The 13,412-nt window shown below is 51.1% G+C and overlaps 1 protein-coding gene and 1 pseudogene across 4 annotated transcripts in view; both read right to left on the bottom strand.

Annotated features, from left to right (window-relative positions):
* Positions 1-2,142: 2,142 nt before the first annotated feature.
* The window catches only part of TULP3 (TUB like protein 3), a 42,894-nt gene continuing 31,624 nt past the window's right edge, over positions 2,143-13,412 (bottom strand). For all 4 annotated transcript variants that reach the window (XM_060024123.1, XM_060024120.1, XM_060024122.1 and 1 more), the window contains 7 exons: positions 10,810-10,943; positions 10,237-10,434; positions 7,563-7,675; positions 7,161-7,275; positions 5,178-5,276; positions 4,640-4,811; positions 2,143-4,077 (listed from right to left, as the gene is read on the bottom strand). In XM_060024123.1, the coding sequence (XP_059880106.1) occupies positions 3,944-4,077; positions 4,640-4,811; positions 5,178-5,276; positions 7,161-7,275; positions 7,563-7,675; positions 10,237-10,434; positions 10,810-10,943 (965 nt within the window). In that variant the 3' untranslated portion in view covers positions 2,143-3,943. The remainder of the gene's footprint in view (positions 4,078-4,639; positions 4,812-5,177; positions 5,277-7,160; positions 7,276-7,562; positions 7,676-10,236; positions 10,435-10,809; positions 10,944-13,412) is intronic.
* Positions 7,804-9,939, bottom strand: LOC132434192 (small ribosomal subunit protein uS5 pseudogene; annotated as a pseudogene).

Raw genomic sequence — 13,412 nt, 5'->3', positions numbered from 1 at the left:
TTAAAACATTAATAAAAATAATATTGATATTTGCCCCTCTCCTACACCAAATGCCTAGGCATTTGGGGCCAGAGCCCACGCGTTCTGCCTGGAATTCCTCCACTTTCTGCACTCCACAAATACTACTGTTCCCAGACCTTCAAGAGAGTCATGACAACAGGGGCCACTGTGAAGTCGCCTCATCTGGGTTGCAGAACCTGCGCTCATCGTGTTAATGCACTTGTAATGTGCCCCCTGGGTCAGTAGGTGGTGCCAGGGAGCTGCCCGCGGTTTTGGGAGAGCTTGCCTGAAAACCGCACTGACCGCGGCATCCCCATGCCCGCACCCCGGTTTTTGGAGAGGGAAGAGTTGTAGGACCTGTGAAGGGTACACACTGACTACAATAGCTAGGAGACCGAAGCGGCGAGAGGGGCAAAACTAGCCCACATGCACCTGGCCAAGAAATGTGTGAGGGGCGGGGCAGAATCTAACCAGTCCTGGGCGAGCCCCCGGCGGGGATCTACGTGGGGAAGTTTAGGAGGACCACGCTGGAGGCGTGGCACACGTGGCGCGAGCACACAGGCAGGAGCCACTCTGCGGAGGGGGCAGCTCGCAACGCCCCCAAGTTTTCTCTGTGGAGCAAGATGCAGCCTGCGGTCGGGAGGGGCGGCTTCCTCAGCGCGGCCACGCCCTCCCCCGGGGCGCGCTCCCGCCATTCCAGTCTCCCCTCTCTAGGCCCTTGGCTCCAGCCTCCAGGGGCTCCTCCCCAGGCCTCTCCAGCTACGAACAGCACGTAGCTGTCCAGGAGAGAAGCAGAGACCTCGATTCAAAACACACTCGGGGGGCTTCTCTGGTGGTGCAGTGGTTGGGAGTCCGCCTGCCGATGAAGGGGACACGGGTTCCTGCCCCGGTTCGGGAAGATCCCACGTGCCGCGGAGCAGCTGGGCCCGTGAGCCATGGCCGCTGAGCCTGCGCTTCCAGAGCCTGTGCTCCGCAACGGGAGAGGCCACAACAGTGAGAGGCCAGCGTACCGCAAAAAAACAAACAAACAAAAAAAACCAACACACTCGGGAATTCCGGGTGGCTGCCAGCACTCTTATCACTCAGGAACAGGAGATCAGGTAACTCAAAACCTCTCCATCTACAGAGGGCGCACGTTGGCAAATCACTGGCAGGAAAAGGGCCAGAACCCAGGGACTCTGAGTTGAACCGTCACTTTATTTCTGCACCCGTGCTGCTGTCTAAAGGAAGGGATATTGGGAATTCCCTGGCGGTCCAGTGATTAGGGCCCCGCACTCCCAATGCAGGGGGCATGGGTTCGATCCCTGACTGGGGAACTAACATCCCACAAGCCAAAAAAGAGAAAGAAACAGAAAGCAAGGGAACTGATTCTCATTCATTCCTTTTCCTCACCTACTAACCTTCTAATCAAAAAGAGCTTTTTGCAGTCCTGTTGCTTAGACGTTGAAACACCACTTGCTGGTGTCTTTCGTATCAACGACCATTGATATTCCTGGCCACTGAAAAGTGTATAAAACTGTGTTGCAAATAACCTGTCTGGCCATAAAGAATCACGTGGAAGAGAAGCCAAGCCACAGAAATGAGACCGACTCCGGCTCTCGTCCTGCCCTTTGGGCTCTTCCCGCTTCCTTCCACGCCACTCGTCCATCCCCGTGACACCGAGAGCAGGAAGGCCTCAGCAAGACTTGTGAACACACTTTTCTCGACTTGTCCGTATAGGGAAGCTTTAAATGTGAACACTTAGAGGTAAGACGTGGGGTCTCTGTCACTATCAGGTATTTAATTTGCTCTGCGGCTGAATCAGGAAGCAACACCAATGCAGCTGCCCCAGGAGGCTGCCCGGTGCAGGAGGCTGCCCTCTGGCACCCCTGCTCAGCCTCAGCTCCGGCACCTGCCCAGGACACTCTCAGCGTCGCACACACGTGAGTCTACAGTCTCCAGGACGCAGATCCCTGAGTCTGCAGACCCTGCTTACCTGGATGAAAACTTCGGTGACACCCACTTGGCTTCAAAGAACTGACTGGTTCGCTGCTGCCAAGCGATGGAATTATTGTGACAGAACAGGACGGTAGGAGGCATGCGAGGGACAGGAGTCTGAAAGAAGAATGGCAACACTCATGTTTTTATATAAATCCCTTTTATTTCTGTAGCGTACAAAAGGTATAAATATGATTCATGTGAAACCGGTCACCTGCACGATCAAGCAAGAAGGATGTGAAGCCGGGGTGTGTGTCTGCACCAGAGCGGGCAGGAGGAAGCAGGGCCAGATCCAGTCCCCCCCGGCCCCCCTTCCCCAGACACTGCATATTCTCCAACAGGAGACGAGTGAACAGCCTTCCATTTTCAGTGTCAGGCCGGTGGTCCCGCGCGCCTGGCGGGCACCTGATGAGTGAGGCACTTGAGGGGAAGCAGCCGTGTCAGGGCAGAGCGGGTGGGACTTACCCGTGGGGTGAGCCGCGGGTCTGCTCATCCCCCGGGTCTCTCTCCTTCCCGCTGCTATTTGATGTGGAGCAGGGATAGGAAGCAGGGACAGAAAGGAAGTCCACAGAAGGGACGGGACGAAGCGCAAGGCGCCGATGCCTGGCCCCAGGCTGGCAGACAGCTTGGCTGGCCACAAGGCCTGGGAGGTGACCGACGCCAATGCAGAGCTCGCGGTGTTCCTGGATCCTCAGGACTCGGATGCACGCGGAGGCCGGGAGCTAGCAGCAGAGCCGTGTGATTTGTGGGGAGAGGCTAACAATCGGAACGACTTAGCAAAACTCTTACAGTCTGTGAGGAAAAGTGACAGGACGTGATCCGCCAAGGATGAACCAGGCCTCAGGGGCTGATGACACTTAGGCCAAGAAGAGAGGCCCGAGCTCTGCCAGCCAGGCCCGGTCCTCACCGCTCCGGGCAGTGACAATGGCAAGTTCTCTCCCCTCCCACGCGGGCTGCAGGTGAGTCTGCACTAACGGCTCCACAGTAACCCAGCGGGGACGCACTCCTGGGCTGGAGGTGGTGAGGCCTCTGTCAAGTCCCGCAGTCGTAAGCAGACTAGGCCACCTCTAGAGGTTGTGCTTGCAGGCCACCCTGCGACTAAGACAAGCACGTAAACTGCTCGCATCACTGATCACAAACGGGGCCAGAGCCACTCTGAGCCTGCAGCCAGCCAGCCGGCCCTCAGGGAAGGGGGACCGTGACACGGTGCCTCCCGAGCTGAGGGACGGTGGCTGGCTCTGGGGAACGGGCACCACACTCCCCCACAGAGACGGCAGAGAGGAGCGCTTCTCCCAGGGCCCCCCCCACCATGGGTGAGGAATGATCACCAACGGTAAATGACACTCTGGAAACCACCGTGGCCAAAGCAAAGACAAGGCTACGTCACAGCGCATGAGGCCGGGTGCCGCTTCAGATCCGACCTACAGGCCTGCACTTCCTGGAGGCACCGTCCCCACTCAGGTGCTCTCACGACACGGCCGTTCTGGAAGATGGCCAAGCCCACAGGGGGCAGAGATACCCTACAGCCGGGACCGGCCTGCCGCCCACTTACAGAAAAACTCTGCACACCTGGAGACTAAAGGTAATTCAGGGAACGTCCCTCTCTGAAAAGTTCTGAAAAAAAGCGACCCAAGTACTGAAGTGTGAGAAGCTGCCTCTGGCTGCAAGTCTCCAAGCACAGGATTCTGACCGCTGGGCGGCGCCTTCACAGTCACCGTGAGCTCTGGACAGGCTCTCACCCGAGTCAAGCTGTGACCCCGACCAGGGCCGTGAGACCCCGAGAAGGGTGTGTGTGTACAGATACGTGTACACACATGTATGTGCATCCGTGCACGTGTACATACATACTCTCAGGGACCATTCCAAAAGGGGGGCCTGTCACTCTCCGTGTCCTGGGCAAGCGCAAGAGCGGCGGCTGCGTGCTCCAGAAGCTCTGCAGAGAGGAGGCCCAGCGCCTGCTCGGCCGTCATTCACAGGCCAGCTTGCTGTCGAAGCTGGAGAGCCCGATGGCAAAGGCCTGGAGCGCGCACAGCGGGTAGCTGTAGTCCAGGGTGAACACGTCGTCGGCCACACGTCCGAACTGCATGACTATGTAGTCAGCTAGAGGCAGAGAGAGATCGGGACGTCAGGAGGTAAGGAAGACATCCTCCAAATAGGTCTCTTTAAAATGGGAAACCCTTAGAAAGATGGAAAAAGGCCTGACCGAGAGTGCCTACCGAGCACGACCAAGGCTCTACTGCGACTCCACTCGGCTCCCTGCACGGACCAGCAGGAAAGGGCAAGTTGGGGGGCAGCGCAACCTCCGGGGGGGGGCCGGAAGGGCAAGGAGGGGCAGCACAAGCTCGGGGGAGCCGGAAGGGCAAGGGGGGGCAGCGCAAACTCAGGTGGGGGGCCGGAAGGGCATGAACCTTTCCTGAGGAAGGGCCTCTGCCTCTGCCCCCCCGAGCAGCACCCCCAGGACTCCTCCGGTTGCCACAAGAGACCTCACACGCTCCTGCCCTCAACTCAGCGGCTCAGACGGCTGACTGCAAGACTGCAGCTCTGTCTTTCCGAGGAGGTCATTTCTTCCTTAAATCATGCTCTCCTGAGTATAACTTCCTACCAATGAAGGGCAATGCTCATTTCCGAATCCTGTCAGAACACCTCTCTTCCTGGGGCTTACGGTCATTTTCGTGGACTATCTGGAAGTTCTTCACAGAGGCCTGAGTGACCCGGCCGTGGAAGTTCAGGACGTAGGACTGGGTGTCATCGTTCCAGACGGGGGACTTGTTGTGCAGCTCGATCAAGTTCTCCATGGCTTTGTCCTGCCACTTTGAAAGCAGGCTCTCGCGGTCCTGTAGGAGAGGGGTGTGTGCTGAGGACCATCACAAAGCGCTCACCCTCAAGGCTGCTGAGGCGGGAAGCAGAGCAGGGGCCTATTTCCTCCGTTTCAGCAAGTAAAACAGAAACAGAGCCCAAACTAAGCCAGCTTTGTTGGATTCTTATAGAATAACTAGCATTTCTCTTTGCAGACCCAGTGGTTGCAAATCAACCACGTCAGCAACAGCACCTACCCCGAGGTCTGGAGGGCTGGCTCTCCTGAGGAAGAGTGGCCACTCCAGGCTGGGCTCGGGAGGAATCAACACTGTTTTCTATTCATCTTGCCTGTGTCGCAGTCTTGTTGTTAGAGTCCTCTGTTGATGAAATATGCTCTTACTTACATTTCGTGGCTGAAATGGGATTCGTTCATGATTCATATTCATCCCTGGGATGATCACAGACATTTTCCTCGGGCCTTTAAATCCGAGTACATTTGTTTCCTGGAAGAGAGGGAAATAAACAGGAACTTGAAACAGAAATGAAGATGAGGCCTCATTCTTTTTTTCTTAATACCATGCATTGCCTTTCTATCGATCTACCTATCTATCTATTTATGGCTGCGTCTATCTATCTGTCTATCTATCTATCTATTTATTTATGGCTGCACTGGGTCTTCGTTGCTGTGCGTGGCTAGTGGGGGCTAGTGGCGGCTACTCTTTGTCGTGGTGTGTGGGCTTCTCATGGCGGTGGCTTCTCTTGTCGTGGAGCACAGGCTGTAGGCACACGGGCTTCAGTAGTTGTGGCACAAGGGCTCAGCAGTTGTGGCTCGCAGGCTCTACAGTGCAGGCTCAGTAGTTGCAGCGCATGGGCTCAGTAGTTGTGGCTTGCAGGCTCTACAGCACAGGCTCAGTAGTTGTGGCACATGGGTTTAGTTGCTCTGTGGCATGTGGGATCTTCGCGGACCAGGGATCGAACCTGTGTCCCCTGCATTGGCAGGCGGATTCTTAACCACTACGCCATCAGGGAAGCACACAAGACCTCATTCTTAACGCAAGGCCCTCCTGGGCACGTAAAACGGGGACAATATGGAGAGCGCTCAACACTATTCTATTACTTCACTGTAGTTAAACAAAGAGAGACGGAGAATCAAGCCCAGGAAAATAAGACTGTTTCCTCTTTTTAAACCTAATTTGAACATTTGAATTTAAAACACTCTCTAGGCTTGAAACCCTATTCTTACTCTTTAGCTTTAAGTGAAATTTCAGAAAATTATAAGCAAACTGTCCAATTTTGTCATCTTCAATAAATATATATTTCCCAGTGAGGACACGGCACTATATGATATAGAGTGAGAATTACAGTTTAAATTAAATAGGACCTGTATCTGGAGATAAAAAAAATCAAATGCCCGTCAAACCAGGCAGATTATATATGAATAAAATAACTACATTAAATACATGCATATATGTGTATTCATATACATACACACAAAGTCATGCATAGGTAAAATATTTAATTGATTCTGAAGCTAAGAGAAAACATCTATACATTATAAAGTGTTAAGTCAAATGATTCTCAGTCACTTAGATAAAATCTCATGGGAATCAAGTGATGAGATTAATTCCAACCAATGGAAAGCTGAGACTTTGGGATCAAAGGAACAACTGAGTCGGGTTAATTCCTTCTTGCTTCTTTGACTCCACAACTTCACATGCCCACTACGCGCCAGGTCCGTGTTCACGTGGACAGCAGTGAATGGGACTTTACGAACTGGTAGAGAAGGATGGTGCTGAAGAAGCAGTCTGGGGCACTAGAGAAAGCGCGGGGAACCGAGGGGAGCATCAAGCACATCTAGTGTCGGGAGAGACCCCTCTGCTGACGCTGGTGGACAGGCAGAGGCAAGGAGGGGCAGGGCAGGCTCTCAGGTGGGGCGCAGGGACGAGAGGAGCCGCTAGAATGACGGGAACGCACAGGAAGCGTGCCCCCAGGGAGCCGGAAGGGAAAGGTGCAGTGTCCAGGCTTGATTCTGGACTCAAGGGGCAGCCTGAGAGGATTTGGAGCAGGACAAGAGCAGCACGAGCTGGAGCTGGACCGCTCAGCAGCGGCTGTACAGGATGAACCAGGTCGAGAGGGCAGAAAGCAGAGACCGGCTTCCAATTTACGGTAACCGCGAGCCAACGGGTGAGGGGTAACAAAGGCCTGCGTTAACATGGCGGCATTGGGAAAAGAGAAGAGGAGATGAGTGAGGGCCGGCTGAAACAGTAAATACAGCTAAACCTGGCAATTCGTAAATAACTCGAGTATACAGAAACAAGCTTGGGAGGGGGACTGCAAGCCCAGGGCTGGGACGCCAGGAGGCTGAGGAAACGGGAGGCGGCACTCACGTAGCAGACGGCGGCCAGCTCCTGCCGCACACAGGCCTTTTCTACCAGACCCTGGGCCTTGGCCGGGCTGACACCATGGTCATAAACTGTAAACTTGGTCCCCATGAGGTTGGACCTAGAATCAAGAGAAAAAGCCACCACAATGATCTGTATTTTTCTCCCTTACAAACACAAGCTAGGAGAGGTATGGGACAGCCTCTCGGCCCACTCTCCAAAGGTCAAGGGGTCATCATCGCTTTCTCAAAGATCTAGCCTTAAAACAAGGAAGGGCCTTAGACTTTCTATTAACTTTATTTTTTTAGATGACATCGACCGGCTCATTGTAAAACCGATATGGACTGTTCTGAAACTACAGGAGTCAAACCATCAGAGGAGCAGGACAGGATGCAAGGCTGCTCTCACCTGAGTTTGCCAACATAACTTTCCCCCTCACGAGACAGATCTGTTGGGTCAGTGGAGATGAGGTAGTTGGATGTTTTGCTCTTTTTCCGCTTTCTACCTGCAAGAAGAAATATCTAGAAAAGGAAAAAAATTTTCAGTAAAAAATGCACTCAAGAGAACTGCCATGTTTGTCCTATTTAGTTAGCAAATATTTAGCAACTGCCTATCATGTACCAAGCAGTCCATCTCTGGGTCTTGTTTTTTAAAAAAACAGGTTTAATTCACTTTGACTTTTCTTGCAGAAAAACGATGGGGTGGCCACAGCTGGAGCCTGGGTCTCCCGCACGCAGACTTGGTGTGGGTCATTACAGGATGCTCAGTGAACCCGTGACAGGGACAGTCAGTGAACATGGTCTCCCTCCAGAGCTCGGGGGTGAGGCAGCCTAGGTCTTGGAGACAGCACAGAGGTGGCCTTGGCAAAGCTGCCCAGGGCAGCGGTGCAACCCCGGCCAAGGTGCAGCATCGTCCACGCCGGCCAGCACCAGCTTCTCGGGCACAGCGGCTGGGATGACGCCGGTGTCCAAGGGCAGGATGAGAGGCACCGGCCCAGAGCCACAGTGGCCGGTCAGCCTGCAGGGATGGTCTGGGGCTGGCCGATCCTGTTCCCCCAGTAGCCTCACCACATGAGGACTACGGAGAACTTGGCCAGAACGATGGCCTCACGATGGCAGTGGTGATCTCCTTGAAGCACTGAACACCCAGACCAGCATCTGTCCACTGCAATCCCCAATAGCAACAAATGCCTTGACCCTGGGCTGCAGGGCAGAAGGGGTTATGCTCGCATCATTGTCAAAACCTCATCCTTGAAGGAGGGATGCTTCCAGGGAAGAGTCAGTCGTCTCGGATTCCCGGATGGATGAGCAGAAGAGAAGGGTCTCCTCCAGAGCCCTGACCAGGCGGCCCAGATGGGTGAGGGGTAGCCAATCCTTGCCCCCGGCCCTGACCCCGCGAGCTCTGTGGCCTCGGGCCCCTGAGGGGCCTCCATGCCCTATCGTAGCACCAGTGTACCTGCCATTTGGGGTTCTCTGGGAGAAGACCAATCTCTGGGTCCTCATCACTTTTTCTAATCCTCATAATGCTTCTCAGAATTCACTAACAAGGTTTCCCTCCTGCACAATTTTTCTAAATTCACTAGCTTGATTCTCCATATCATTATTTACAACTTTATCCCTAAAGCCTCCAGTGACTTTTTTAAAAAGCTTCATCCAATTTCATGAGTAAGAGTCTTTCCACCTTTGGAAGAGGCAGGACCCTGGACCCTGTGCTTCCCATCCTCCCTTCAACGGCTTTCCTGATGCTTCTTGCTGCATTTTGTATGTTGTTGTTCTAAACTCCTGTGACTTCCGTGATATGAGTACTGTCGTATTTATGCATCCTTCCCAGACACTCCTAGACTTGGACGATAATAAGGAAGCAGGAGAGGGCGGTAACTAAGGGGAGGGGGCACTTTGGAATCCAACAGATACAGGTTTCAATCTGGCTCTGCCATTTCTTAGTGTGTTCTGGGGCATTCCCTAAGCTGGGATGAGAAATCCTACCCTACAGCGTTGTCACAGGGTTGTCGGTAATAGTATACAGAAAGCATTTAGCACACACCTGGTAACCGTAAACACTCAGTAGATAGTGGTTATAGCAACATTAATATCTACTATCATCATCTCATTTCTAGGCTCTTTTTTTTTTTTTTTTTTTGCGGTACGCGGGCCTCTCACTGCTGTGGCCTCTCCCGTTGCGGAGCACAGGCTCCGGACACGCAGGCTCAGCGGCCATGGCTCACGGGCCTAGCCGCTCCGCGGCATGTGGGATCTTCCCAGACCGGGGCACGAACCCGTGTCCCCTCCATCGGCAGGCGGACTCTCAACCACTGCGCCACCAGGGAAGCCCACATTTCTAGGCTCTTAAAATCATCCACTTAGACCTGGTATTATAAAATACATTGTTCATTAGCAAGTATTAACTGCCTCAAATTTATGTATAAAGTAAATTAGAATTTCTAGGATGAAAAACAAGACATTCCACTTGCATGTTTTCTGTTTTTCCAATTCCTCCTATTCCCTAAACCCTTCTTTCTTCCACACTGTCATAATCAAAATCAAAATCAAAGAGCACATGGGAAACTCCCCCACCCCAAAAAAGGGATGGAGGTAAAAATAATTACATTCAAATAGTCTCTTCCATCTTCTTACCTTCTGGATAAAACTTTCTCTTTGTGGGGTGGGTAGGTTTTGACTATTAGACTATGACCTCTTTGAAGACAGTGAGAACACAGCACTTGGGAACTAGTAAGTACAACCTAGTTCCTGTCGAATACCGGTGCTCCCCCATCCCCACCCCCCATCGTAAGACCATCAACGACCCAGCCCACAGAACTCTTCCCTCCATCTCAAGATCTGTCTTAAGAACCACTTCTCAGGACTTCCCTGGTGGTCCAGTGGTTGCGAATCCACCTTCCAATGCAGGGGACGCAGGTTCGATCCCTGGTCGGGGAACTAAGATCCCACATGCCTCGGGGCAACTAAGCCCAGTGCCTCAACTACTGAGCCCACACACCCTGGAGCCCACGTGCCACAACTAAGACCTGACACAGCCCAAAAAAAAAAAAAAAAAAAAAAAAAAAAAGACCCACTTCTCATACCTTCCGATTTTCATCCTTTTCCAAGTGCATATAGTAGGTAGGGAAAAGCCCCCGATCCATTCCTTTTTTATCCCGAGTTATCCGACACTTCACTGTGACACCTCGAGGGGCAGGACTGTATGCGAAGCCCTCTAAATTCTCTATTTCTCCCAGCTGATTATCAGTGTGCTGGGCTGCAGTTCCGGAAGCTCCTGTATCCTGAAAGAACAGCCACATGTGAGCAGTAGGCGGCTGGGTCAGGAAACCTCATATTCTCTTTGAGAAACACTTAAAGGACAAAATAGCTTACTGATTCACCCATATGTCTCAGTCTTCTGACAAGGTAGGGAAGAACTCTGAGAAGTTAAATAGGTATACGAATACTGGGAGTAATGAAGCAGCAAAGTATGAAAATGGGATACGGCTTCACAGAAGCTGGTTCAAGACACAAGAAATTAGGGAGTCGTGTACTTTAAGTGTAACTTCCAGCTTAACTCTTTGAAGCAGCCTTCATCCAGTAATGGCATTTAAATTCCGGAGATGTTTAGGAAGCAGTGAAATTAGCTCAGAGGAGGAAGTTTCAGAGCTACATACTGTGGCTGGCTTCTGGCTGGATGCAGAACTGGGTCTCTCTGCCTCTGAAGAGGATGAATGAGATCTTAGTTTTTTCCCTTCTCCTTCCTCCCCATCAGTCTCCTCCTCATCAAAGTTCAAACTCCCTGAGATCCCTGGCAGAAAGGGAGAAACTGTCAAAAAGGGCCAGAGACCTTTGAACCAAATATAATTTCAACTTCCTTGCTTAAAAATTCCAAGCTGTTCTGACTTAAAACATGGCTATTTAATCCAAATTTTGACAATTCTTCCTTCATATTCTCACCTAGATCCATCCCTTGTTTTCCCTTCCTGCTGTTTCCTTCCCTAATTTATCCTCTTTTGCAAATCATATATCTGATAAACAATTAATATCCAGAATATATAACTCAACAGCAACAAAAACAAACCCAATTCAAAAATGGGGGAAGAGGGCTTCCCTGGTGGCACAGTGGTTAAGAATCCGCCTGCCATTGCAGGGGACACGGGTTCGAGCCCTAGTCCGGGAAGATCCCACATGCCGCGGAGCAACTAAGCCTGAGTGCCACAACTACTGAGCCTGCGCTCTAGAGCCCGCAAACCGCAACTACTGAGCCTGCGTGCCATAACTACTGAAGCCCGCGCTCCGCAACAAGAGAAGCCACCACACTGAGAAGCCTGCACACCACAGCGAAGAGTGGGCCCCGCTCGCCACAACTAGAGAAAGCCTGTGCACAGCAACAAAGACCCAACGCAGCCAAAAATAAATAATTTTTTTTAAAAAATGGGTAAAGGACTTGAACAGACATTTCTCCAAAGACGATACATAAATGGCCAATAAGCACATGAAAAGATGCTCAACATCACTAGTCATTAGGGAAATGCAAATCAAAATCACAGTGAGAAACCAACTGACAATCACTGGGATGATTATTATAAAAAACAAAATCCAAAAAACAGAAAGTAAGTGTTGGTGAGGATGTGGAGAAACTGCTGGTGGCAAATGCAAAATTATGCAGCCACTGTAGAAAACAACATAGTGGTTCCTAAAATATATATATACAGAATTACCATATAATCCAGGAATTCCATTTCTGGGTGTACACCCAAAAGAACTGAAAGCAGAGGCTCAGACAGATACTTGAACAACCAATGTTCACAGCAGCATTATTCACAGTTTTCAAAAGGTGGAAACAACCCAAATACCCACCAACTGATGAATAAACAAACTGTTGTATATACATAAATAGAATGTTATTCAGCCTTAAAAAGGAATGCAATTCTGACACAGGCTACAACATGAATGAATCTTAAAGACATTATGCTAAGTGAAGTAAGCTAGACACAGAAAGGACAAATACCTTATGATTCTACTTCTATGAGGCCTAGAATAGTCAAATTCATGGAGACAGAAAGTATAACAGAGGTTGCCAGGAGCTGGGGGTGGGGCGGGGGACGGGGAGTTGGTGTTTGATGGGGACAGAGTCTCAGTCTGGGAAGATGAGAAGGTTCTGGAGATGACGGTGGTAATGGCTGCACAACAACGTGAATGTGCCTAGTGCCACTGAGCTGTGCACTTACAAACGGTTAAAATGGTCAACGCTACACACATTTTCCCGCAATACATGTCTCTATCAGTTACTTCTTTGTTTTCCTACATCTTTTTCGTGGTTAGTCTTGTGAACTAATTTGAGTTGGGAATGTTGTTGTTGTTGTTGTTGTTTTGCGGTATGCGGGCCTCTCACTGCTGTGGCCTCTCCCGTTGCGGAGCACAGGCTCCGGACGCGCAGGCTCAGCGGCCATGGCTCACGGGCCCAGCTGCTCCGCGGCACGTGGGATCTTCCCGGACCGGGGCACGAACCCGTGTCCCCTGCATCGGCAGGCGGACTCTCAACCACTGCGCCACCAGGGAAGCCCCTGAGTTGGGAATGTTTGAAGTACTACCACCTTGGACCTTTTAAAGAAAACTTCAAACTATCTGATTAAAAACTATTTTTTCATTTTATCCTCACATTTATATGAGTTTGAGGAGGAGGGACTGGCAAGTCGTATTTTTTGTTTTGTCTCTTGCTTGTTTATGGGACACAAAGTGTGCTGTGTGTTATAAAAGAAGCACGACACTCAGATTTACACGTGCGAGGATGATGCTCCAGGAGAAGCACTTCTGCCCAGGAGAAAGGGGCAGAGCTATGGGCGAGGCCACCTCGCTTTTCTCTGTGGTCTACAAGGTAAAGCCACCCCTCATACAATAGCTGGAAGAGCCCCCAAGTCACACATGAAGGAGACTGAACAACAAGCAGTGCTGCCCACATTCATCCACCTCAGAGGAGGGACAATGATGGTCTGTTTTACATAGTTCACAAAATAAATGGTATCAAGTTTTTCCCAAGGACACCCAAGGATAAGACTAAGGCTAGTTAAAAAATTAATCTCAAGTGAAAACATATGTCCATACAAAAACTTATGCGTAACTATTTATAGCAGCATTATTCATAATAGCCAGAGTGGGAACAACCCAAATGCCCATCAACTGGTAAAGGGAGGAACAAAACGTGGCTTATCCATACAAGGGACTGTGATCCAACGACAGAAAAGAACGAAGCACTGACACAGGCTACAACGTGGAT

The sequence above is a fragment of the Delphinus delphis genome, chromosome 11 (assembly GCF_949987515.2).
Source record: "Delphinus delphis chromosome 11, mDelDel1.2, whole genome shotgun sequence".
In the NCBI taxonomy this organism is placed as follows: domain Eukaryota; kingdom Metazoa; phylum Chordata; class Mammalia; order Artiodactyla; family Delphinidae; genus Delphinus; species Delphinus delphis.
Note: the sequence above shows the minus strand (reverse complement) of the source record. Positions and strands in the feature narration are given on the sequence as shown.